This window comes from Thalassophryne amazonica, chromosome 6 (assembly GCF_902500255.1).
Source record: "Thalassophryne amazonica chromosome 6, fThaAma1.1, whole genome shotgun sequence".
NCBI lineage: Eukaryota > Metazoa > Chordata > Actinopteri > Batrachoidiformes > Batrachoididae > Thalassophryne > Thalassophryne amazonica.
The window spans coordinates 111,732,771-111,759,618 of record NC_047108.1 but is presented as its reverse complement, the minus strand read 5'-3'; the positions used below and the strand labels follow the sequence as shown (position 1 = coordinate 111,759,618).

The window sequence follows — 26,848 nt, the reverse complement described above, 5'->3', positions numbered from 1 at the left end:
AAGTCTGGACTTAAAAGTCTCTACAGAATCTGTTTCAATTAAACGTTTTTATGTTATAACAAATTTATGAATTACACTCCGACTGTGTCTCACACAACCAGAAGAGGACAGTAAAAACATAAAAAATATCTCAAACATATACATCTACTACTAATGTATATGTGTGCGTGTGCATAAATCTACAGTGATGCAAATAAGTATTTGATCCACTGTCAGTTTTGCAAGTTGTCCCACTTACAAAGAATGTAGAGGTCTGTCATTTTTATCATAGCTACACATCAACTGCGAGAGACAGAATCTCAAAACGAATCCAGAAAATCACATTGTATTGCTGATATGGACTGGAATCCATGTGACCCTCAACTTTTTCCCAGTACCTGCACTGGCCACACAGCCCCACAGTATGATGGAACCACCTCCAAATTTTACTGTAGGTAGCAAGTGTTTTTCTTGGAATGCTGTGTTCTTTTTCAGCCATGCATACCACCCCTCGTTATGTCCAAATAACTCAATTTTAGTTTCATCAGTCCACAGCACCTTATTCCAAAATGAAGCTGGCTTGTCCAAATGTGCTTTAGCATACCTCAAGTGACTCTGTTTGTAGCGTGTTTGCAGAAAAGGCTTCCTCTGCATTATAGCATCATACAGCATCTCTGTGCAAAGTGCGCTTTACAGTTGAACGATGCACAGAGACACTATCTTCAGCAAGATCATGTTGTAGGTCTTTGGAGCAGGTCTGTGGGTTGACTATGACTGTTCTCACCATCCTTCGCTTCAGCTTATCTGAGATTTTTCTTGGCCTGCCACTTCGGGCCTTAACTAGTACTGTGCCTGTAGTCTTCCATTTCCTCACTATGTTCCTCACAGTGGAAACTGACAGCTGAAATCTCTGAGAGAGCTTTTTGTATCCTTCACCTAAACCATGATGTTGAACAATCTTTGTTTTCAGGTCATTTGAGAGTTGTTTAGAGGCTCCCATGTTTCCACTCATTAGAAGAGATGCAAAGAGGGGAAACACAAATGGCCACCTTAAATACCCTTTCTCATGATTGGATTCACTTGTGTAAGGAGGTCAAGGGTCAATGAGCTTATCAAACCAATTTTGTGTTCCAATAATTAGTACTAAATGTATTCAAATTAATAAAATGACAAGGGTGCCCAAATTTATGCACCTGCCCAATTTTGTTTAAATAATTATTGCACACTTTCTGTAAATACTAAAACTTCATTTCACTTCTCAAATATCACTGTGTTCATCTGCTATATGATATATTTAACTGAAATTTCTGATCCGGACAACCAATGATTTATAAAGGAAAGTCATGAAAATTATCAGGGTGCCCAAACTTTTGCATACAACTATAAATATAAGAGACAATGATATAACGTTAAAGGTGACTTGTTTTATTATCTTTACTTTCCATTAGACATGATGGGCCCTATCTTGAAAATCTTTTTGCGCATAATCTGAGCACAGTTTTGGGTGACGGGCTTAAAGTGGTTGTAGTTACTGTCTGAATTAGTAACAGATGTGTTTGGGCACAACATGAAATAAACCAAAAGTGTGATCTTTATGAACCGGGGTGTTCCAGCAACAGACAAACTTTTATTTAGAAAGTGGACTCAAGCAAGAGGTTCTTCTTGTGTGCAACAGCAGGGAGCAGACACTAAAGCTCCCTGAGGTGAAGCATTAGAGTTTAGTATTATTGCATTTGTTGTTATTAACTCTGTTTCAGGTATTTGAATATTGCACAGTATAAATATCTGCTTCACGATAGCAGCACATCAGCATCAGTGCAAAAGGGCTGCGAGTGCAGTCACCATTTAAAGAATGCAGACTCTTTCAGGCACAAGACAATAACATTAAACGTGTGAAACTGGAGGTTTTCTGTCAAATTCTGTTTCCAGTATTCTCACGCCAGTAAAATTAAGTATTCCAGTGTATAGAACTGAGTGCCACCTAGTGGCGAGGCTGCAGACTGCAGTATGTGGTCATTAACCTGTAGTTTTCAGGTTTGAAGTCCTTCTATTGAGAAAAACTTTGGACCTAACCAGTTGCTGGATAAAATATGGTGCGTTCGTAAACACACCCCTTATTCTCTAACCCCGCCCATAAGTTTTAACCAATCGTGATAAGGACAACCAATCAAAATATATTTTGGCTCCAAATGATGGTCTTGAACAAAGTTCTTTCTACAAGTTTATTGAATGTTTTACTACAATACACATAGTTCACGCAGTTGTCAGCGTAGTGATGAAGTCTCTACATGGTGGAGTTATCGCTACGGGTCAAGCAGAGCGAAATAAAACAGAGATAACTGAGCGAAGTCAGCGTCTACAGGTCGTCTGCTAGTTTACTTACAGGAGGAACAATATTCAGCACATGTATGTTAGGGAGGATAAAGCAGGCGAGAGGGTGAGTCGAAAGTCCTCCTCCTGCGGGAACGTGATGGCAATCACCAACTCGGCGTGGACACACAGCCGGACCCGATCCGGACACACACAGCAGGACCTGATCCAGACTGGGTTTTTATTCTAATTCATGTTATTAAGAATCTCTGCAGCATTTCGTTGCTCCTCCGGTCTGATTGTTCAGCAGCGGCCTGTGAGGAAGACGACGGTGAACGGCTGTGGATTCACAATGTGAAGCCCTGAGATGTTTTTAATGCCACTAATTATAGCATAAAATAAAATAATAAATATAATAAAAGAAATGCTTTAATACCAGGATGAGGTCACACAACCGCACAGGATCCTTCACTTCACACCAATTTTCCATCAGAAAACATTTTCAAATTGAACTCACCATGATCAAAAACATTTTTCCCAATGGCCGACAAGAACAATGGCGAAGGATGGACGGACTGATATATATGCACACACACACACACACACACACACACACACACACATATATATATATATATATATATATATATATATATATATATATATATATATATATATATATATATATAAATGTGCGATACCGATTTATCTGCCGATATACACATAAAAATGAAGATAATTCAGAATATGTTCTTATTGTTTTAATCAAAATATAGCTGGGGTTTAATGTCTTACAGTTTATTAGAAACAACACCCAGAAGACACGTCACGCTGCCTTCACTCAGATTGACAGTCGTCATGCTGCATAAAACAGACTTCCTGTCTTGCGACCACTTAATATGAACAACTGGTCACTTTTCATCTGTAAGCAGTGCTGTAAGATCGCCCTCTGCTGGACAAACTACAGAATGACACATTTCCAACAGTCAAAGTGTTTTCTGCAGTTTATTCTCTAAAATTAAAAGTTTTCATCTTGGCAAAAATAACACCGATATATCAATATGTTTGTAATTGCTCAATGTTATCAGCCCGTTGACAGACTGGTGGCGCTCTAATTTAAACAAATGCCAGGTGTCAAAATATTTCCCATCTTTCCTTCTCACTCTGCTTTGGTTGAAATGTTTTCTCATTTCTGATTTTGAGCAGATTCATGATTAAAACCCCAATCTGCCACTGAGTATATGGTGTGTATATATAAGGTGGCCCAGTGGGGCGCCAACGCTCCCAAATTGAACCCGAGTAAATCCAAAATGGCCTCTAAGATGGCTGCTGTTGTGAAATTATTTAAAATGTTCCCACGTGCGATGATTTAATTTGGGTTTTGTGTTGAGCTCTCAACCATTTTTAGAGAGTTCAAAGGTCAGTCCCAAAGCGACAGAACACCTCAACATACCAAATCAAGGTCATTTTGAAGGTCAAATCTTATAGTTTCCCAAAACAGTCTTTAGGTTCAGCGACTGATCAGAGTCGGACTTCATCCCTTCGTTGCTGATCCAAAGTCACGCTGCTTTCCTCTGTCCTGATTGGCTGGTCAGGATTCCTGTCAGAAGAATGGCAACGGTCTGCTCCTCCCGGACTGGTGCCTGCTCAGCCGGGGGCTCGTCTACGGACAGTCACGGACTCTGTCCAACTCTGAAAGTTGCTGCTGCAGTTTCAAAGTTTCTTTAGTCGAGCTAATGTTATGATTTTGCCCACAAGCAGTCGCACGTATCGAGATCCTGTGAACAAAATCAGCAAAAGAACTGTTGTCTGATTTGAACTAAACTTAGTTGAATGATTGAGGGTCAAAGAAAGACAACGTAATCAAAGCCAAAAATCAAGCTCGTAGGTCAAGGTCAACATTTTGATCTAATGCTTATGTTTGCAAGAATTTTTATTTTCAGGAAGTCGTTAAAGATTCCTATGACATCACTATCAAATGTAGATCATGGTGTCTAATCGCTTGAATTTCTTCCCATCAGGGGTCAGAATTCTAAATTGTTTCCAGACGGTGTGAATTTTGATCATCTTTTTAAAATCATATTAAATTATAGTGGTGCCAAAGAAAATTATTTTTATTATTTAAGTCTTTAAAAACCGAGAGGACGTGCAGCTTTAAGGACAGAGTGTTTGATTTTGGACGGAACCAGAACAGAATTCAAATATGAAGGTGACACTGAATCACAAAGAGCTAATTTGCATGAGCTGGTGTTAAATGTGTCATGGGGTGGGTGTGGCACTCTGAGTTTATCCTCTGATGTGTTTTTTTTAGTTGGACAACTGTGATTTGTTGACGAGGGAGACTTGTGGCCGCGGGGGGTTGTCTTCTTTTAAAAACACTCAATAAGATGTTATGAGTCATTTCAAAATACAGAGAGAACAAAACATTTTATAAATATTCTGCTGCATTAATTATTTTCAGTATATGAATTTTGATCTTGATGGAAGAATAAGTGGAAGTGAAAGAATTGATCCTGTATCAGAACTAAACAGCTGATAATGGCGAGAAAATCTACTTCCTGCTTCACTAAAGGCCAGTGTTTTTTTCTCGACAAACTCTAACAGCAGATCGTACGTAACATGAGTATCGTAACTATCGCTAGAGGTAGGAATCGCAAAACGACATCATGTTGGATCACGACGAGTTAGCTGCTGTTTTGGGTGGGTGATTAAGGGTGTGGCTGCGGTGCGGAGACGGAAAGACGAAATGTGGTGAAGGATGGGTAGCATCACTTTACCTGTATGATGATGTCATACAGATGCAACAACACGGCATCAAAGGCGTGAGAAAAGGTTTCTCCTGACAGGCTGCAGCTGAGGATAAGTGGCAGGTTTTTCTCCTCTGCTGATGCAGACTTTAGATTCGGAGAAACCACCTCGTTGTCTTTGACGTCTGTGAACTGTGACACATTCGGACGTGTCGGGGGCGTGCATGCACAATGCGAGTCTTCTCTTACAAGCAAATTCTTTTTTTTTTTTAAGCTTCCACATGTCAGCAAAATGTGTGCATGGCGGCGGCGCAAACACACAAACAGCTGCTGGGTTACAGCACGATTATTTACAGCGTGTGTGCACAAAGTCATCAGCTGTGGAGTCGGCCCGCTTTAAATTCAACCACTTCAGCAGGTAACCAGACGACCATCAGAGACACACCGATGGTCTGCTGCAAAGGTTTACCTCCCACACGGCTGAACCGGACCGGACCCCAAAGTGAGGCCTAATCACAGGTGCGGGGCTGGAAACTACAGGGATGAGAGGGCGGGGTCTAAGGAGATGACTACAGGTCTACAGATCTTCATCATCATCTTCATCACTGATGCAGGGACGAGGACAGAGGCTGCATGCAGATGGAAGGATGGAAGGGGCGGGGCTTTGGGCGTGTACAGTGTTTGGTCGTCTTCTGCAAAAAAACACACAAGAAAAAAAGATCAAAGCTGCCAAGTGACATCAAAGTAAAAGGAAATCAAAGTAAAAGCCCCAAATTTATTTTTGTCAATATCTTAACTGCAACAAATTATCATTTTATTACTGTATTTTCGGAGTAAAAGTCACTTTTTTATAGTTTGGGAGATCCTGCAACTTCTACTCAGTTGCAACTTACATACAGAAGAATCAAGTATTTGTCATTCATATTAATAATTATAGTAGCTATTTATAATTGGACTTTCACAGAATCAAAGGATGAAACAAAATAAATTCCAATAATAAAAGAATAAATGCCAATAATAAGACGTACACAACAACAACAACAACACGCAAAAATGACACAAATTAATGAGCTGATGATACAGAAAAAGATGCAACTTATTGTCTGGAAAATACAGTACTAATGATAAATTAATTATTTCATGATCTCTCAAATAATTATTTAATTTATTTTAAAAAATCTGAAAATAAGAATATCTTCAGACATAAATGTGACTTCAAATGAGTTTTATTGACAAAAACCTGAAACACAAAAATATTCAGTTGGCTTTTGGTAAGTTTGTCACATCTACATTATAACAGCCAAGTGGCCTCTGAGTGCGTACAGCTTTGATCACGGCAAAACCGGGGAGAGCTGACATTTTCTGTTTGGTGTCTTTATGTATTTTGGGTCAAGGATGAACGGCACCAAAATAGAACATTGATAGGACAAATATTTTGGAGAAACTACAGATATTACCAACAACACTGAACAACGGATGTTGCCAACTACATTCTGGAATCACAAGGCCATTCCAGCAAGGGGTAGTAAATCATATGTATATTATTAAAAGTGTGAGTGCGTGTGTGCATGATTTTTAGTAAGTTCAATGTAAGTACATAATATAATTGTAAATACATTAAAAATACATGCATGACATAAGAAAGTGAAAACACTTATTTTCAATGTGGTCCATTTAAAAATCAAATGACAAAATAGAAGTAGAAATAATAATAATAATCATAATAATAGTGTGCATATGATAACAAGAACCTAAACAATTTATAAATCCATTAAGGCAGTAAATTAACATAAAAAATGACATAATTAACAGGAAATAAAAGGGTTCGAGTTCTACTTCTAAAAACTGTTGAGGTCTAAGGTTCGAAAAACATTCTGGACTCACAAGACTTTCCAACGCATTATAGAAACTCTGCATAATTTATTGCCATCCTTGAAAAATGTCAGCTGCCTATTTTATAAACACGACCCAATCTAGAGCCTGTGGATCCCCACGGACAACACGCTAGTTAATTATTTAAAATCAGTTCAAATACAGCCGATATCTGGTTTGAAACTGGTTTTTTTTACACATTTTAAAAGCAGCATTAAATCTGGTGATACAAAATCAGTTTGAACTCTGCAAAATGACAACATTATTGTTGGTTTAGAGATTCATATATAAAATAAAAGATGAGAAAATATCTGTTTGAAACCTTTAGTTTATGTAAACACATTTAAACTGGCAGTAAATTACTGACTACAAGCTGCGGTACTTTTGCAGAAATTTTCAGTCAAGATTTTGCAGTAAATTAAATAACTATAAGTGTGTATAATGACTTCACAGTGAACAAAGTCACTGATTTTCTGTGATACAGCAGCAGGTGTTTATTTAATGATAATAAATGTGGTGTTATTCACTTGTACATTACTTCTATCACAGATGTTTCCAGTCATTATTTTACAGCAAATTGTGAAGATTTAAAATCTAAAATAAATTTTAGTTGACACCACTTCCCCACAATGGAGTTCAATTCAAAATATACAGAATTTTATTTTATTTTTTTTAATAGTGTCTGTGTGCAGAATAATATAAAAGACCTTTGTTCTTGTTGTTGTGTACTTTGTTATTGAGACCAGGGGAAAAGTGATCTTAATAAAAATTTAAAACTCTTTTAAGATAAGACATTTTTGATGGACATGTGCACCACGAAGGCCACAAAGAAGAACAAAATTACATCATTTTCTATGTTGATATCATTTTTCAGCACTTCAGATGAAATCATTTATATCAGCAACACATTATTCTGGCATGTATTATTTTAATGAATGCGTGTGTTCGGTACCGTTCTATTAACTCGCGGCGGTCTCCTGCTGAAGGATGTATTGCCTGTTTGAATCATCCACCTCACTGCCACAGTGAACTTCACTCCTGTTAACGCATGCACACACGCACACACACACACACACACACGGCCGACAAATCGCACGTGAAACATTTCATCGGATCCCGATTGAACGCCAATGATCAGAACGAAGGTTCTGGGTTTGCGTTTTCTCACCTGTTGTCATTGATGTCTCGCGTCTCACTGATGGTGTTGCCTGAAATAAACACAACAGCACGTTGATCTGATTTTTAATTTACTGTTTAGAATAATGAGTCAATTTGAATAAAACATACTTGTGTGGAAGAAAATGAAGTGCACACTAGAGGCTGACATTTTTTCGGGAATCTCACAGGTCACGGGATTCCCGTGGGATTCCCATTGGATAGGAGTCAACTTTGCTATTTATCCCATGAATGGGACGGTATGGGATTAAACGTTCACGGGAGCAGGTGGGAGCGGGAACCAAGGTTTTAGGCAGCAAGCCGTCCTGCCATCATCTGGGTGGTCAATTTTTGAAAAAGAAGGCCGAAAGCGGTTCTTCTCGGGACGGACGTCTCCTACCCTCGAGCCTGCCCACACGTCACCTTGTACATTTTGATTGTAATCCAAATTCTGTATTTGTCTGTATTCTCGTTGTGCACATTTTACAACAGTAAAGTGTTGTATTTTGGCTCATCTATTGTCTGTTCATTTGTGCCCCCTGTTGTGGGTCTGTGTCGTTACACTTTCCCAACATGATGTGGAGAAACTCTGTAGTGATGTTCAGAGGCAGAAATTGCATAAAGCAGCTGAGAACTCTGAACTTTTAACAGGCTGTTATTTTCCAAAGTTATTTATTTTAGATGGCTTAATGTCATTTTATGTTCAAGCACAAAACATGACAGAGGAGGAGAAAAAAAAAGAGGAAATGAACTCTAGTTTGAATAAAAATACAAGCTGCTGATTTTTATTTTTCAAAGTTATTAGGCTGCAGCTCTGCGTTTCATTTATTTCAAAGTAAGTTACCTGTTATTATTTTCAAAAATCATGAGAGTCAAATCAGCACTGTTCAGTTTTTCCTTCACGTTTGTGTATTTTTTCCTTCTTTATAAGAGTTTGGTATTTGTGTTTGTTCTACAAAGTTTGAAAAAACAATAAAATGTTAACACTTTTCTTTATAGCAGTTCTGTAATTTCAGAAATGCAACAGAAACAACCACAAATCAGAAAAAGTTGGGACTGTAAAATAAAGATTAAAAATAAAAATGTTGCACTATTCCCAGTTTCTCCACTCACACCCACAGAAGCCAAAAGTTCTTCCAGAGTTGTCTTGGTGGCTTCCCTCACTTGTCTTCTTCCAGCATGGACATTTAGTTTTTGAGAACTGCCTACCTGACACAGATTTACCATAAAGTGCCACACTGTTTGTACTTCTGAATGATTGATATAAATGAAGTTTAAGACAAATTCAGTGAGTTGGAAATTATTATTCATCTGACATTTCTCAAGAAAACTGGCTGTAAAAAGTATTAATTATTTCTTACATTTAGAATAAACTGCCCTGTCCCAACCTTTTTTTCCTTGGAAAATGCTGTAGGCCTTAAATGTAGGAATGGATATATATTAACAAATAAAATAAAGCTGACCTCACAAAACATAAAATATGTTGGTTTCATACAGTCTGCAGTTAAAGAAATAGAAGTCAAAGTAAATGTCAGGATCATTACATGTCCATCACCACATTTTGAAAAACTGTAAGACCACAAGCCATGGATTATTTATGTTTTATGTCTTTTAGTGAAGTTTTTTTTTTTATTAAGGCAATAACTGCCTCCCTGTATTACCACAGATTAACTATTTCTGTTGCCATATCTTCTGAAATAAAACTGCAGAACACTAAAGCCTAAAAACTAAAAAAGGAAAAAATGGGAGCAGTACAGGAGCGGGAGTCATTCTGAATGGGAGCAGGATGGGAGTGGGAGTCATTTTACCAGGAGTGGGACGGGACAGGATTTTTTTTTCCCTCTGGAAATTCCCCCCAGATTAATATGCTCAAACAAACAAACCGACACTATCATGTTTGGATTTCAGCAGAAAATTAATTTGATCAGTTTAGCAAAATTTGAAAGGGCGTACAGCTTTAACACCTAAATTCCATCAGACGTGGTTGTGGCAACCCCATCAGGCAGTTGACATGGAGGGGAAACTACCTGTAAGGAGCAAAACCTTTTTTTGTTGTTTTTTTTTCGTAACAGTCGGTTCACTGGATTTGTATTTTGGGTACTTTGGACCTGTGCAGACTGATAATGTGTGCTTGTTTGTGAGATCGTACCGTTGTCAATGTTGAGTGGGAAGGACTCCAGAATGTCACCGGTATATCTGCCTGCTCTGTATCCCAGCGCCGTGGAAACTCTGTGAAACACCACACAAGATATTCAAACATAGAAATCAGAGTTCATACATTAGATTGGGTTTGTTGTTGTTTCAGTCTGAAGAACATCTATCTGCTGTTTCTGGAGATACTTTATTCGCCCGTCAGAGTGCCCAGGGCCCGCCACGTGGAATTCTGCCTGAAGATGGGCCAATGCACAGGCACGGACAATATTGTCTTCATCGGAATACCAGTTATAGTAAAATGTCTGATTTCATCACAAATAAAACATAAACCACAAATAACTCACCTGCTGGTGTCCACATATTTTTGTCCTTTTCTTATTCATTAAATGTGTCCTTTGTAATTTAATTTAATTAACCAACTTCCTTCAAAAAGGGGGAGGGCCGATGCTCGGCCACGGGCCCTCCAGCGGGCGAGTACGGTTCTTTAAAGGACGTACGTGTTGATCTGGACAGAGTTGGGGTTGCAGGTGTTGCTGGCGGCGCTCGGTTGTGTCACGCTGTTTTGGAAGAGGGTATTGCTGTAAGTGTTGGCATGCTCAGTGGCACGGATGTAGGCATAGAATGGGTTGGTTGGAGAGCAGACGGTGAGCTGCTTTGGCCTCACCGGCTTAGCTGTGGATAGAGGACAGAGACATCAATGATTCTGATCATCATCATAAAAAGTGTTCAGCAAATGAGGACACTGCAGTGTAGTACCAATCTGTGCTGCATGGGGGCGCCTCAGCGCATTCTTTGCCCTCATGACATCCTTGATGCGGTCGACTTCCTGCTGGTAGCGGCGTCGGTCCATCATGGCACCCTCCTTGGCATCCCTCAGTGCAGTCTCCAGGGCCTTAACTCTCTCAGCAGTAGACCGAAGCCGTTTTTCCAGCTTTGGAAGCTCACAACGCAGATCTGCATTGTCACGAACCAGCTGGAGACAGAAAACAGAGAGAAAGAAGAAGCAGAAATATGTAAACATATGCCCCTGTGTCCATATCGTGTTTTTCCTTTGCACCACCATCTTTTTTTTTTAAATCACTCCAAATGAGAAAGACGCGCACGTGACCGCCTGCAGAAAAAAGCTGCACCCAGTATCTTTGTTGAGAGTGCATTGCTTCTTTTGTGTGCACACGCGGAGTGCGTTTAAGCTGAAAATTTCTGAAGCACTGCAGCACCATTCAGCCATCTGGGAGGAGAGGATTATTTTTGCTGACTTGCCTCTCAAAATCTACCACAATAGATACTTAAACATATACGAGGTCTATTAGAAAACAAACCGACGTTTTTATTTTTTTCAAAAACTATATGGACTTGAATCACGTGCGATTACATCAGACAAGCTTGAACCCTCCTCCAGGCAGGCTCTCCATCTATGATCCGGGCAGGAGGCGGCGCCGGTCCGGGGGTGCAGAGAGTCGACGTGTGGTAGGGTTTGATCCGTGAGATATGGAACACTGGATGAATCTGCAGTGAAGCTGGTAGCTTCAGCTTCACTGCGGCCGGACTGAGGACTTTGAGTATGGCAAAAGGTCCTATGTACCTGTCCTTGAGCTTCTGGGATTCCACCTGCAGGGGGATGTCCTTTGTGGATAGCCAAACCTCCTGCCCGGGCTGGTATGCAGGGGCCGGGGAACGCCGGCGGTCTGCATGGGCCTTAGCCCTCGTCCGGGCTCTGAGCAGGGCAGAGCGGGCGGTACACCACACCCGACGGCACTTCCTCAGATGGGCCTGGACCGAGGGCACCCCGACCTCTCCCTCCACTAGCGGAAACAATGGGGGCTGGTACCCCAAACACACCTCAAACGGGGAGAGGCCGGTGGCAAATGAAACTTGGCTATTATGAGCGTACTCCATCCAGGCCAGATGGTCACTCCAGGCCGTCGGGTGCGCGGAGGTCACGCAGCGGAGGGCCTGCTCCAGTTCCTGGTTCGTCCGCTCTGCCTGCCCGTTCGTCTGGGGGTGGTACCCAGACGAGAGACTGACGGTGGCCCCCAGTTCCCTGCAGAAACTCTTCCAGACCTGGGAGGAGAACTGAGGACCACGATCCGAGACAATGTCCGATGGAATCCCATGCAGACGCACGACATGGTGGTCCAGGAGGTCTGCAGTCTCCTGGGCCGTCGGGAGCTTCAGGAGGGCCACGAAGTGGGCCGCCTTGGAGAACCGGTCCACTATCGTGAGGATGGTAGTCATGCCCTGGGACGGCGGGAGGCCCGTGACAAAGTCCAGGCCAATGTGAGACCAGGGGCAATGAGGCATGGGCAGAGGCTGGAGGAGGCCTTGGGCCTTGTGGTGGTCGGCTTTGCCCCTGGCACAGGTGGTGCAGGCCTGGACATACTCCCGGACGTCGGCTTCCATAGACGCCCACCAGAAGCGCTGCCGGACCACTGCCACGGTCCTTCGCACCCCTGGATGACAGGAGAGCTTGGAACCGTGACAGAAGTCAAGGACCGCAGCCCTGGCCTCTGGTGGGACATACAATTTGTCCTTCGGACCTGTCCCCAGGTCCGGGCTCCATGTCAGGGCCTCCCGGACGGTCTTCTCCACGTCCCAGGTGAGGGTGGCCATGACAGTGGACTCAGGGATGATGGTTTCAGGGGGGTCTGACAGCTCGGTCTTGACCTCCTCTTCATGCACCCGGGACAGGGCATCAGATTGTTGGTTTTTCGTCCCGGGGCGGTAGGTGATCCGGAAGTCAAAACGCCTGAAGAACAGCGACCAGCGGGCTTGCCTGGGGTTCAGACGCCTGGCGGTCCGAATGTACTCCAGGTTCCGATGGTCCGTGAAAACTGTAAATGGTACCGATGCTCCCTCCAACAGGTGTCTCCAGTCCTCAAGAGCCTCCTTCACCGCAAGAAGTTCCCGATTGCCGATGTCATAGTTCCTTTCAGCCGGGGTCAACCTGCGGGAAAAGTAGGCACATGGATGGAGAACCTTGTCGGACTCCCCGCTCTGGGATAGCACGGCTCCTATCCCTGAGTCAGAGGCGTCCACTTCGACTACAAACTGGCGATTGGGATCAGGCTGCACCAGAACCGGTGCAGTCGAGAACCGTTTCAACTCCCTAAACGCGGCTTCGCACCGATCCGACCAGGTGAAGGGGACCTTAGTGGAGGTCAGGGCTGTCAGGGGGCTAACTACCTGACTGTAGCCCTTGATGAACCTCCGGTAGAAATTTGCAAAACCAAGGAACTGTTGCAGTTTCCTACAGTTTGTTGGTTGGGGCCAATCTCTCACCGCCGCAACCTTGGCCGGATCAGGGGCGACGGAGTTGGAGGAGATTATGAACCCCAGGAAGGACAAAGAAGTGCGATGGAACTCGCACTTCTCGCCCTTCACAAACAGCTGGTTCTCCAACAACCGCTGTAGGACCTGACGTACATGCTGGACATGGGTCTCAGGATCCGGAGAAAAGATGAGTATATCGTCTAGATATACGAAGACAAACCGATGCAGGAAGTCCCGCAAGACGTCATTAACCAACGCTTGGAACGTCGCGGGCGCATTGGTGAGGCCGAACGGCATGACCAGGTACTCAAAGTGACCTAACGGGGTGTTAAATGCCGTCTTCCACTCGTCTCCCTCCCGGATCCGAACCAGGTGATAAGCATTCCTAAGATCCAATTTTGTGAAAACTTGGGCTCCATGCAAGGGCGTGAACACTGAATCCAACAGAGGTAGCGGGTATCGGTTGCGAACCGTGATCTCGTTCAGCCCTCTGTAATCAATGCATGGACGGAGTCCGCCGTCCTTCTTGCCCACAAAAAAGAAACCAGCACCCATCGGGGAGGTGGAGTTCCGGATCAACCCGGCAACTAACGAGTCCCGGATGTAGGTCTCCATTGATTCGCGTTCCGGACGTGAGAGGTTGTACAGCCTGCTGGACGGGTACTCAGCGCCCGGTATCAAATCAATGGCACAATCGTACGGACAGTGTGGGGGCAGCGTGAGTGCCAGATCCTTGCTGAAGACGTCAGCAAGGTCATGGTACTCAGCTGGCACCGCCGCCAGATTGGGGGGGACTAATGCCTCCTCCTTAGCTGTCACACCGGGTGGAACCGAGGATCCTAAACACTCCCGGTGGCAGGTTTCGCTCCACTGAACCACAACCCCAGACGGCCAATCAATCCGGGGATTGTGTTTTAACACCCATGGAAAACCCAAAATCACTCGGGAGGTAGAAGGTGTTACATAAAACACAATCTCCTCCCTGTGATTCCCAGACACCACCAATGTCACTGGCTGTGTCTGGTGTGTGATTAGTGGAAGAAGGGTGCCATCTAGTGCCCGCACCGACAATGGTGATGGTAAGGCCACTAGAGGGAGCCCAACCTCCTTTGCCCATCTGCTATCCAGCAGATTCCCCTCCGACTCCGTGTCCACCAGTGCTGGGGCGTGAAGGGTTAGATCTCCACTCAGGATCGTGACTGGGATTCGTGCAGATCTTCGGGGTCTCCCCGTGTGGGTGTTGTGACCCACCCTTAGCCCAGTCTCTAAGGACGAGTGCTGCTGTTTTGACCGTTTGGGGCATTCTCTCTGTGTGTGCTCGGTTGAGCTGCAGAGAAAACACTCTCCACGGATCAGCCTCCTTTGTCTCTGATCTGATCGCTTTTTGGCCCTGCTCATTTCCATAGCAACGTCAGCAGGGGGAGCTGTCGTCACGTGAAGAGCCCTGGCTGTGGAGCGTGGGGAAGTCGGCTCCCTTTCAGACCTGGGAGGAAGAGGGACGGCTTGTGCCTGACCACGCCCCTCGTCTCGCTCCCGTCGGTGTTCTGTTAATCGGTTGTCTAACCGTATAACCAGGTCGATAAGCCCGTCTAAATCCCGCAGCTCGTCCTTCGCCACCAGGTGCTCCTTAAGGACCAGAGACAGTCCGTTTATAAAGGCGGCGCGGAGCGCAACAGCATTCCAGCCGGCTCGCGCTGCCGTGATGCGGAAGTCGACTGCATACTTCGCTGCGCTCCGACGTCCCTGCCGTATCGACAGCAGCACGCTTGAAGCGGTCTCGCCTCTATGAGGGTGGTCGAACACCTGTCGGAACTCCCTCACAAACTCAGTGTAAATTGTTAGGAGCTGTGAATTTTGCTCCCAGAGCGTCGTAGCCCAGGCGCGTGCCTCTCCTCGAAGCAAATTTATAACGTAAGCCACCCGGCTAGCGTCTGACGCGTACATGACGGGACGCTATGAAAAGACGAGCGAGCACTGCATCAAGACGTCCGCGCATGTCTCCACACAGCCTCCGTACGGCTCCGGAGGGCTTATGTATGCTTCAGGAGAAGGTGGGGGGGGTTTGTTGAACGACCAGTGGAATGTCTGTCTCTGGCATTCGGTCAGCAGGAGGATGTGCTGCAGCTGCGCCCTGAGCATGCGTTTCCACCTGGGCGGTGAGAGCCTCCATCCTACGATTGAGAACACTGCTCTGCTCAGTGACTAAGTCCAACCGAGCAGTAAAAGCGGTTAAGATGTGCTGCAGCTCACCTAACACGCCTCCTGCTGGCGCCTGTGCACCTCGCTCTTCCATTGGCTGTTCAAGCGATGGTTGACGCCCCTCGGGATCCATGACGCTGGCCGAGAAATCCTGTTGTGAAAGTGTCGTGACACGGACCCACAACAGGGGGCATTAATGAACGGACAATGGATAAGCCAAAAAGTAACAATTTAATGTTGTGAATCGCACAACGAAGTACAGACAAAAACAATATGGTGGAATGTCAATTATACACAAGGTGACGTGTGGGCAGGCTCGAAGATAGAAGACGTCTGGCGAGAGAAGAGCCGGATCCCACACAGCTTCCACCACCAACGGACCTGAAGAACACCGGAGCCGCCAAGCCCTGCGCCCCAGGTGGCCACTGTCTTCAGCAGTCAGACCCGGTACTGCTGGCAGAGAACAGAAACAGTATTGATGAGTGTGAGTTCGCACACTCAGTAATCCCACAGTCTGTGTTCTTTACGGAGGAAGCACCTCCACCTCCAATCACACACTCGTGCAGCTCCTGTTTAACCACTTATCTGGTTTGGGGTGTGAGGCGAAGCCGTCGCAGTCCACACCAAACGCCAATCCCACAGATAAGGACACACCACAGGAAAACGGCTGCAAAGATGTTCAGATTATTACTTAATGTAAATCAGCAGAGAAGTTACCTGAATGGTAGTTGATTTCTCGGCGAGGAGGTGGAGTCGCAGTCCGGCCTTTATGGAGATGGTGATGAGTTGACTGAGTGACAGCTGGTGCTGATGAAGAGTGACAGCTGTCACTCCCAGTGGCTCCGGCGCCCTCTCGTGCTTGAAGCCCGCACTCCAAGCAGGGCGCCATCTGGTGGTGGTGGGCCAGCAGTACCTCCTCTTCAGCGGCCCACACAACAGAATGTCCAGATAAACTACTGATCCCGACCTCTTCTGAAACTTCTGTGTTATCTCACGACGTCCTGGGTCAACAGAGGCTTAAATTTGGAAGTTTTCAGGTCGAAACAGGCTGACGACGGCGGCTTGGGGTGCGGCGCGCCGTCCGGCTCCATGGGCTGTCCTTAAAGCGATAGTAACACTCCTTAATCTCTCATCAGCCGTTAAAATTTTCACGGAAAACCATCTGAATTTCTCGAATGGTGTCCACTGGGATGTGCCTTACAGTTTCTGAAAAAATTATGATCAAGCAAAGCGCCAGTCTCTCAGGAAGAAGTCAGACAAAGGAATTCCGACGAGGGGGGTGGACCAGTGCTCACTCAAAGTCTGCCCACAGGCAAATGATGCAACCGAGAGGCGTGAAAAAACTCACGCATGCGCACGAGGGTTCAAGCTTGTCTGACGCAATCACACGTGATTCAAATCCATATAGTTTTTGAAAAAAAATAATAAGGTCGGATACTTTTCTAACAGACCTCGTACATATGCATCAGAAACATGCTTATTTATAGTTTGCTTCTTTCCCTGCCCCTGACCAAGGCAGTCTCTCTACATCTGGAGTTCATGTTGACTGCACTATTTTTATTTGCTCAAGTGCAATTCCATTTCAATTTATTTTCATTTATACAAGGTCTGTTAGAAAAGTATCAGACCTTATTATTTTTTTCAAAAACCATATGGATTTGAATCACGTGTGATTGCATCAGACAAGCTTGAACCCTCGTGCGCATGCGTGAGTTTTTTCATGCCTGTCGGTTGCGTCATTCACCTGTGAGCAGGCTTGGAGTGAGGTGTGGTCCACCCCTCTCGTCTATTTTTTATTGCGAATAAATGTCTGAACAATTTGGAGCTTTGCTGCATCAATTTTTTTCCAGAAACTGTGAGAGACCTCCAGGTGGACACCGTTCGAAAAATGAATATGGCTTTCAGGGATGATTTTATGGGGATTAAACAGATTACGGGGTGTTACTGCCCCTTTAAGGACGGCCCACAACTGCTGAGAGCGCATCGTGCTCCCAGCCCCCATCGACAGGCTGACACCCCGCTGGAACAACCAGATCATTTCCAACGTGAAAGCTTTGTTGATCCGGGACCTCGTCTGACTTTCACAAAAAGGCAGAAGATGTGGACATCAGCACTTTATCGGCACATTCCACCATTACAGGAGTTTTTTTCATGGAAAAAGAAGCGGAGGGACGCACCACCGTGCCGCTCATGGCGCGGCACAAAACAACCTCAGTGTTGGTCTCACAGGACGGCTTAAAGGTGGATTTCAGACGGCTGTCGGTTGCTTTTCAGTCGTGTGATTATCCGATTGTGATTGTGCATGAGCTGGACATGCCAGAACATGTCCTGGAAGGCTTCATCACCGCGTTGCTTTGCGCCGAGCGGCTGCACCGCGACGCACGGTTGAGCAGCTTCTCTTTCCATGACAAAAACTCCTGTAACAGTGAAATGTGCCGTTCATTTTTAAACTGGACGCTGTCTTGATCCGGTATGTCATCTGACTAGTACAGGAATTGTGAACAGACGTGGACATCAGCACTTTTCCGGCACATTAAGATAGACGTGCGGAGGAGTTCTACGCGTCGCGGTGCAGCCGCTCGGCGCAAAGCAACGCCGTGATGAAGCCTCACGGGACATGTTCTGGCCTGTCCAGCTCATGCACAATCATAATCGGATATTCACACGACTGGAAAGCAACCGGAATCCATCTGAAATCCACCTGACAGCTGTCCTGAGAGACCAACACCGAGGTGGTTTTGTCCCGCGTAATGAACAGCACGGTGGCGTGTCCCTCCGCTTCTTTTTGCATGAAAAAAACTCCTGTAACAGTGGAATGTGCCGATAAAGTGCTGATGTCCACATCTTCTGCCTTTTTGTGAAAGTCAGACGAGGTCCCGGATCAACAAAGCTTTCACGTTGGAAATGATCTGGTTGTTCCAGCGGGGTGTCAGCCTGTCAATGGGGGCTGGGAGCACGCCGCGCTCTCAGCAGTTGTGGGCCGTCCTTAAAGGGGCAGTAACACCCCGTAATCTGTTTAATCCCCATAAAATGGTCCCTGAAAGCCATATTAATTTTTTGAACGGTCTCTTACAGTTTCTGGAAAAAAACTGATGCAGCAAAGCTCCAAATCGTTCAGACATTTATTCGCAATAAAAAATAGACGAGAGGGGTGGACCACACCTCACTCCAAGCCTGCTCACAGGCGAATGACGCAACCGACAGGCATGAAAAAACTCACGCATGTGCACGAGGGTTCAAGCTTGTCTGACGCAATCACACGTGATTCAAATCCATATGGTTTTTTAAAAAATAATAAGGTCGGATACTTTTCTAACAGACATCGTATAGTGCCAAATCACAACAAAACTGCCTCAAGGCACTTCACACAAGTAAGGTCTAACCTTACCAATACCCAGAGCAAGAACACAGATGACAGTGGGAAGGAAAACCTCCCTCTGATGATTTGAGGAAAAAACCTCAAGCAGACCAGACTCAAAGGGGTGACCCTCTGCTTGGGCCATTTGAATAATTACAAGGTTTTTACAGAGTTTTACAAAGCTGACAAAACAGAAAACAGGAAATCAAAACAGCATGACATAATAACAAAAGAATATGTATTTGATTAGACATCCATGCAGGCGGTTATGCCACAGACGGGAGTCATCCAGTCAGTGGGCCTGTTGCCACGGCAACGTCCATTCCAAACGCAGACTGCAGTGTGCAGTCTGTCAGTCCGGCATCCTGTGATTGGTAGCCGCACCTCGGACAGAGAGAAAAAGAGCAGAATCAGTCTCCCAGAAAAACTACACCTAAGGTATAATTCATCAGCAGTAAATCAACAGGAAAGCAAAGAAAATACTAAGGTGATCGCTGGCCGTTAGCCCTAAGCTTCACTAACAGACCCAGAATCTAGATAAAGTTGAGGCTGAGACCTGTTCCATTACTAATAAAGTGAATTTAAAAAGATCAATCAATCAATCAATCAATTTTTTTTTATATAGCGCCAAATCACAACAAACAGTTGCCCCAAGGCGCCTTATATTGTAAGGCAAGGCCATACAATAATTATGTAAAACCCCAACGGTCAAAACGACCCCATGTGAGCAAGCACTTGGCTACAGTGGGAAGGAAAAACTCCCTTTTAACAGGAAGAAACCTCCAGCAGAACCAGGCTCAGGGAGGGGCAGTCTTCTGCTGGGACTGGTTGGGGCTGAGGGAGAGAACCAGGAAAGATATGAAGCATAGTTCCACAATATGCCAGTATGTTAGCCATATGACATATGACATATATATATATATATGACATATAAATGCGTCTTAATTCTGGACAGAGTGCAGAGCAACTCTTAAAGTTTCTCACCTGTTTGTGAACCTTTGTAAGTTGGTCCAGGTTATTCTCAAGAAAGGAAATCTTCTGCTTCTGGGTGCAAGGCCCCCCGCTATCATCAGGTTCCATTTCGGAACTCTGCAGAGCAGAAGTTAAAATGGCAACATGAGAAACTGAGTGTTAAATCGCTTATTATAACCAAAGGTTGGTGAAAAACAAAATGCGGTAATTCTTACATTTAATGTCACTTTTATTTCCTTGCAGACACAATGAACCCAAGATGTGTTATGTTTTGTTGGTCACCTTAATTTAATTTACTAATATTCATCCATTTCTGCATTTCAGGACTGAAACACATTCCAAAAAAGTTGGGATGGGGCAATTTACGGCTACTAATAAGGTATAAAATTCTAATTTGGTATTATTTCAAACAGCTGATGTAAACAGTGATTGTAGTCATGATTAGGCTCCTCAAAAAAAAAGTTCAGAAGGAATTTGCATATTCCTGAAATGAATTTAATTTGTAATTTTTATTTGGCGCAGACACACAATTCTTCTCTCTCACAAACACAAACAAAGAAAAACAAAAGCAAACAAAGCCTCAAACAATTAAAAAAAAAAACAATTTTGGGCAGACGCAAAGGCTTGTAAACACCCACCCCTATCACGAGTTATCATACACACATATATATATGCACTCATAACAGCAACTAGAACAAAGAAAAGGACAAGAAAATGAGCAAAAAGGTTTGTAGATTAGTTAATACACCAAAACATCCGAACATAGTAGAACAATCAGCAGTATGATGCACAGATTAAACAGAAGAACAGAACCAAAAACAATTTACTTCATATATTGTACTATAATAAGCAATTTTGTTATTTTTATAAGATCTTTTCAGGCCAGGCAAAGTACCAGATAATTTAATACTATCAGGACAGTCATTCCAGATTTTAACCCCTTTAACAGATACACAATGACTTTTTACAGTAGTACGATACTTTAAGCAGTCAAATACTGAAATTTCTCTCAGATGATAACAGGACTCCTGTTATCATCCTCCTCATTTTAAACAATTCCTGGACATGTTGAGGTAAGAGTCTATTTTTAACTTCATACATGAGCTGTATCTCAAAATAATCAACTAAGTCCCAAAATTCCAAAATGTGCAAACAAGCAAACAATGGATTCATTGGCTGTGGCATATAGTTTTTTACTTATAACTCTTATAGCTTTCTTTTGTAACAGAAATATTGGATTTATATTTGTTTTATATGTATTTCCACATACCTCAATGCAGTAAGTCATATATGGAACAAGCAAAGAATGATACAACATAACCAATGAATGCTGGGGGAGGAAGTATTGTACTTTGTACAAAATTGCGGTGACTTTTGAGATTTTAGATTTAACATAATTTATATGAGTTTTCCAACTTAGTTTGTCATCAATAAAAGCACCAAGAAACTTAGTTTCAGATACTATTTCAATTTCGACATCATTCAATAATAAATTTCTACTTATGTTCCTAGGCTTATTTCCAAATATAATACACTTAGTTTTACCCAAATGAAGCGATAACTTATTTAAATTAAACCAATGTTTAAATTTTTCAAGTTCTGTCTTCATCATGTCCAGGAGCTGTCCCAAATGATCCCCACTACCAAACACAGTCGTGTCATCAACAAATAAAATACATCTCACAAAATTAGAAACCAAACTAATATTAATGTACAATAAAAACAGTAACAGCCCAAGGACTGAACCTTGGGGCACCCACATGAACTCCTCAAAAATTCAGAGTTTATCCCCCCAAAATGAACACACTGGTGCCCGTCTTGTAAATAACTAGTTAACCAATCAAGGGCCAGTCCACTAATACCATACTTCTGTAATTTATTCAATAGTAAGGTGTGATCTATAGTATCAAATGTTTTCTGCAAATCAAATCAAACACCTACAGTGTATTTCTTCTCTGTTACATTTGTAACCTGTTCAACAAAATCAACCAAAGCCAATGAAGTCGTGCGATTTTTCCTAAAGCCATACTGATGTTCACTAAGAATGTGTTAATTAAGATTCCTGCATCTACAGTGCAGAATATCATTAAATGATTGAAGGAATCTGGAGGAATTTCAGTGTGTTAATGGCAACAGTGCAAGCTGTGATGTCCAATCCTCCAAACGGTACTGTATCAAGAACCGTTATTCATCAATAGCTGATATAACCACATGGGCAAGGGATTAATTTTGTGAAACCTTTGTCAAGCTCTACAATTCACAGACGTCATTTACAACCTTACTGTATAAAAAAAGAAGTCTTGTGTTAACCTTGTCCAGACATGGTGTCGACTGTTTTAAGCCAGAAGGCATCTGGGTTACATTACACAGTGGGTGTGTGTATTGTGGTCAGATCCCAGTATCCCAGATCCTTTTTTGGAAGAAATGGACACTGTGTTCTGGGCCAAAGATAAGAAGGACCACCGACCATTATTAAGGACAAGTCCAAAAGCTGGGGTCTGTCCTGGGCTGGGGTTGTGTCCGTGTCCTTGTCAAACATCATTTACAATCTGTGATGCAGCATTAATGCAGAAAAGTACACTGAGATTTTAGAGCAACAAAGGTTGCTTTTAAGATGACTTTCTGGGACGTCCATGAATTTTTCAACAAGACAATGCAAAACCACATTCTGCACCCATTACAAAGACATGGCTGCAGAAGAAGAGGTTCTGGGTACTGGACTGACCTGTCCCCAACAGAGAATGTGTGGAGAATTTTGAAATGAAAAATGAAACAACGGTGACCCTGTTGCACACGTCAGAACGTGTTTGCAGGAAGTATGGGACAAAATAACACCTGAAACACTTCATCAGTCCAACGCCAACATGTTTGCTACGAGTTGTGAGAAGGAATGGCAACATTACAAAGTGATGCTTTTACAGGCCTGAAAGGCAGGAATGGATGAATATTAAGAAATGAAATTAATTTGAGCACATAAAACATGCTGTATGCAAATAAAACCCAAAGTAAAATTAAAAATCACTGTTTTTTTTTTTTGTTTGTTTTTTTGCATTGCACTGTATTTGCATTTTCCACATCATTCAGCCGTTTAGGATTTGGAGATGCTTTTCAAACCCTAATTAAGCCCAACCATCTCCACGTGTCTCCACAGCGTACTTTTTTAACCCGCGACGTGAGGTCTTGAACAAACAGCTTGCGCAGGTTGTGGAGGGTCTGGAGTTCGCGGGCCTGGAGGACAGAGGAGAGGACATGTGGAAGAACCTGGACTCTGATACACTTTGAGCTAAGAAGAGAAGAACGCAAATGCTCGTTATGAACACATGACAGAGGCGTGTATTTCACTCACGACAGTCTCCTCCAAACCCTTCAGGTCCTGTTTGGTCTGCTCGTGGCGCTCATGCAGGAATCTGCCAGAAACAGAAAACACTTTATCAAAACAGGGACATGATAACTGCTGCTGGCACACTAAAGGGCCTTTCAAACCACAGGCTTTGTCAGAGTCAAATAATGCCCCCCTTTGCGTGTGACGCGTTGGATCTGGTTAAATGTACCGAGGGTCCAGCAAACCAACACCAGCTGCTACGTTTCTAAATAAAACAAAGGCTCTTTAAAGAGCCACTATTTTAGCGTTTTAAAAAGCCGTTTCTTTTTATAGTTTAACATTAAATGAATGAATCATTAAACATGTCCATAAAGTCAAAGGTCAGTCAAAAAGACATTTGGACAGGTAGAAGAAGCCCTGCCCCTATTGTGCACAATTTTAAAACATTCACAATCACTCGGCAAATTCATGTTTTAGAAATTACTTTGTCCTGATCACAACATTAAAAGCAATCGCATACTGTGAGGAAATAATTAAAAGTTGAAATGACTCAATTACAAAACGATTTCATCATGAGGTTTATGTCACATTCAGAAATCCTAATTAACAATGACACTGCAGTCAATGTTACATCCCTTCCTGTGCTTTCTGACTTGTTGTTTTTGTCCACCCTGTCCTGTGCTTTCTGTCTTGTTACTTTGGCCACAGCAGATGGTTCCCCCCACTGAATCTGACCTGCTTGTGGTTTCTTCATGTAATTAGTAAAAACCTTTTTCCTCACATATAGAATTTGAAGGCATTGAACAGGTATTTAGGTTGTAAATAACTTGGAGATGGGATTCAGGTAATGATGTAATCAATGTATCTGTGCATCAGAGTGCTAAGGGCTGAGTGTCAGCCCGCCCCCTTTTTACGAAAGCTGGTTAAACGCCCACCAGAATTTTTTTTAAAGTTTATTAAACGCCCACCTCAAATAAATTAATGTTGTGACCCAAATGCATTGCACAAAGCAAACAAACAAATAAAACCACACTAAAAACAAAAATGTGTTTTCACAATTTTTTTCTCGTTACCTCCGCATCTTACCCGTGATGACATCATCATCATCATCATCATCATCATGTTGAAATGTGCTCTTATTTTGAAAGACTCTTGTGCAAGAAAACAGGAAGTGTTCTGAGACAATGGATAGCTCTGTGAAGGTTCAGTTGCTAGAAGTCTAGTGTTGTTGCAAGAGCTAAATAAAAGCTCATTGGTTAGTAAAAGGTTTTGATGTCTGTGAAAGGTGAGATGGTGCACAGGCTCCCAGCTAACAGCTAGCATTGTTAATGCACCTCTGAATGCAATGTTTACGATTCAACCTCCAGAAGCACTTGACTTTTTAAAACCTCAGGACCGGGAAAGATAGATCTGGATTTGAGAGTCACATGACAGTGATGTCAGTTTGAATGTTTGCAGTCAGACAGTTGCACTTCGTGCTGTGACGGAGTGACTAAACTGATTAGAACTGATTTAATTCATGATTTGTCCAGGAGCAGAAATCATCTAATGTGTGTTTTTGGTGGTTTTCGGGCTCTGAGGGAACAATTTGACAAACACAGACTGATGGTGTGCGCCAAGCCTTGCGTCGCCTTCTGCTGTCTGCCGCTGCAGACGCAATTCTGCTGTCGACACAAGAAGCCCGTGTACGTTGAATGGACCAGTAAAAAAAAGACAAAACAACCATCAGGAAAGTTCTCTGTCTGATGTCTGCTAAACGTTTGAGGATGTACAAAACTTTCCAATGGACTCACTGACAATAAACATGTTTAACGACTGAGAAAAGGACAAAAACGGGTGAGTTATTGGTGATTTATGTATTATTTGTGATGAAATCAGACATTTTATTGAAATAGGCATTCTGGAGAATGTAATTGGCTGGGTTCATACGTCAGCCCATCTGCTCTTCAGGGACACCCTAAACACTCCAACGCACAGATACACTAAACTGTCAATTAATTTAATCAATAAGTATTAAGAAGGGGCGGGAACTTGTAAGTCTGTACTTCTTCCTTCTCTTTTTCGATCATTGTTTCTTTATTTGTTGACATACTTGTGTTTTGTGTGTGTGTGTGTGTGTGTGTGTGTGTGTGTGTGTGTGTGTGTGTGTGTGTGTGTGTGTGTGTGTGTGTGTGTTTGTGAGTGTGTGTTTCTTTGCTCAAAATAAGTAAATTAATTCACACTGTGTGTTTAAGGAAGACAGATAAAGTCCATCGGTAACAGTGTTAATTTTCCCTGCTGTGGAAACGACGGTGGACACTTACGAGAGCTCCTCCAGACGCTCGCTCTTGGTGCTGTCTTGACTCTTCAGACGCTCGAAGTCGGAGCGAACCTGAGCCAGCTCCAGCTCCAGCTTGGAGTTACGACTAAATGACAAGACACAGAGAAGCGCAGAGATTTAGATTAAAAACAAAAAAGAACAACCCCGTCCTCTAAGAGGTAGGTTGTTACTGACTCTGTGAGGTCATCGATGGTCCTCTGCTTCTCATTCATCTCATCGCGGAGACGCGCCAGCTGCTTGTGATGGAGGCCACGGTGCGACTCCCCTTGCTGGCGGGAAGCCTTCTAAAAATAAAATAGTAAAATAAAAATAAATGCTCTTCAGAAGGGTTTTTTTTTTTAACTCAAAACGACACAAAGTTAAGAAAAGTCCTCATCAATCTGTCTCATGCCCATAGATGCGACCTCTACGACGAACAACAAAACCCGAGGACACCTGTCAGTCATTACAGTTCAACGCCAACCAAGCTGAAAAATGGACCTGTGATCACTTTTTTTGTCCTCTCGAGAACAAACAGTAGAAACCAGAACGGTGTTCTTTAGAGCGCATTCCTCCACCAAACTCCACAGTTCTAGAGGCAGACGGTACAGGGCCATTAAAGCAAGAACAAACAGACTGAAAACAGTTTCTACCTAACTGCTCTTAGAGCTTTAATGCCACTGGAACCAAACAGCCAGGTCACATGACCCACTCGAAATGAGGGAAATATTTGTTTATGTGCAATATCCACTGCCACTGAAATATCCAGTTTTGTACATACTTTTCTCTTTTTTATATTTAATCTCTTTTTTATTACTACATTCTTATAATTTTTTTTTAAAATTTGCGCTCTGAACAAACCTCTTTCATTCTGTTGAATTTTATGTTTCTTTTTCTTTTCTTCTCCAGACCTTTTAAGTCTGCATGTGGTTTACTCTGGTTTATATTTGTACTGAAAGGCTGCACCTGACCTTTCATTGTATGTCTTACAATGACAATAAAGAATCTGTATCTGGTCTACAGGACATGGACAGACTGTTATGGGATACATACGCATGTTTTGTCTCATTAAGATTGTTGTGTGGGCCGCTGAAGAGGAGGTACTGCTGGCCCACCACCAGAGGGCACCCTGCCTGAATGGCGGACTTAAGGCACCAGAGGGCGCAGCCGCCTCCCAGGAGCAGCCTGGAGTGACAGCTGTAACACATCAA

General features: G+C 43.3%; 1 protein-coding gene across 2 annotated transcripts in view; it reads right to left on the bottom strand.

The window, feature by feature from the left end:
* Nucleotides 1–5,304: 5,304 nt before the first annotated feature.
* LOC117512920 (kinesin heavy chain-like) overlaps nucleotides 5,305–26,848 on the bottom strand; it is a 74,043-nt gene continuing 52,499 nt past the window's right edge. Inside the window, exons 19-29 of one of the 2 annotated variants that reach the window (XM_034173146.1) lie at nucleotides 25,833–25,942; nucleotides 25,642–25,743; nucleotides 23,363–23,423; nucleotides 23,173–23,244; nucleotides 20,029–20,133; nucleotides 10,974–11,190; nucleotides 10,715–10,889; nucleotides 10,213–10,292; nucleotides 8,077–8,116; nucleotides 7,861–7,949; nucleotides 5,305–5,728 (exon numbers count right to left, since the gene is read on the bottom strand). In XM_034173146.1, coding sequence (XP_034029037.1) covers nucleotides 7,868–7,949; nucleotides 8,077–8,116; nucleotides 10,213–10,292; nucleotides 10,715–10,889; nucleotides 10,974–11,190; nucleotides 20,029–20,133; nucleotides 23,173–23,244; nucleotides 23,363–23,423; nucleotides 25,642–25,743; nucleotides 25,833–25,942 — 1,044 coding nt within the window. In that variant the 3' untranslated portion in view covers nucleotides 5,305–5,728; nucleotides 7,861–7,867. The remainder of the gene's footprint in view (nucleotides 5,729–7,860; nucleotides 7,950–8,076; nucleotides 8,117–10,212; nucleotides 10,293–10,714; nucleotides 10,890–10,973; nucleotides 11,191–20,028; nucleotides 20,134–23,172; nucleotides 23,245–23,362; nucleotides 23,424–25,641; nucleotides 25,744–25,832; nucleotides 25,943–26,848) is intronic. The other variant, XM_034173147.1, reaches the window with a different exon arrangement.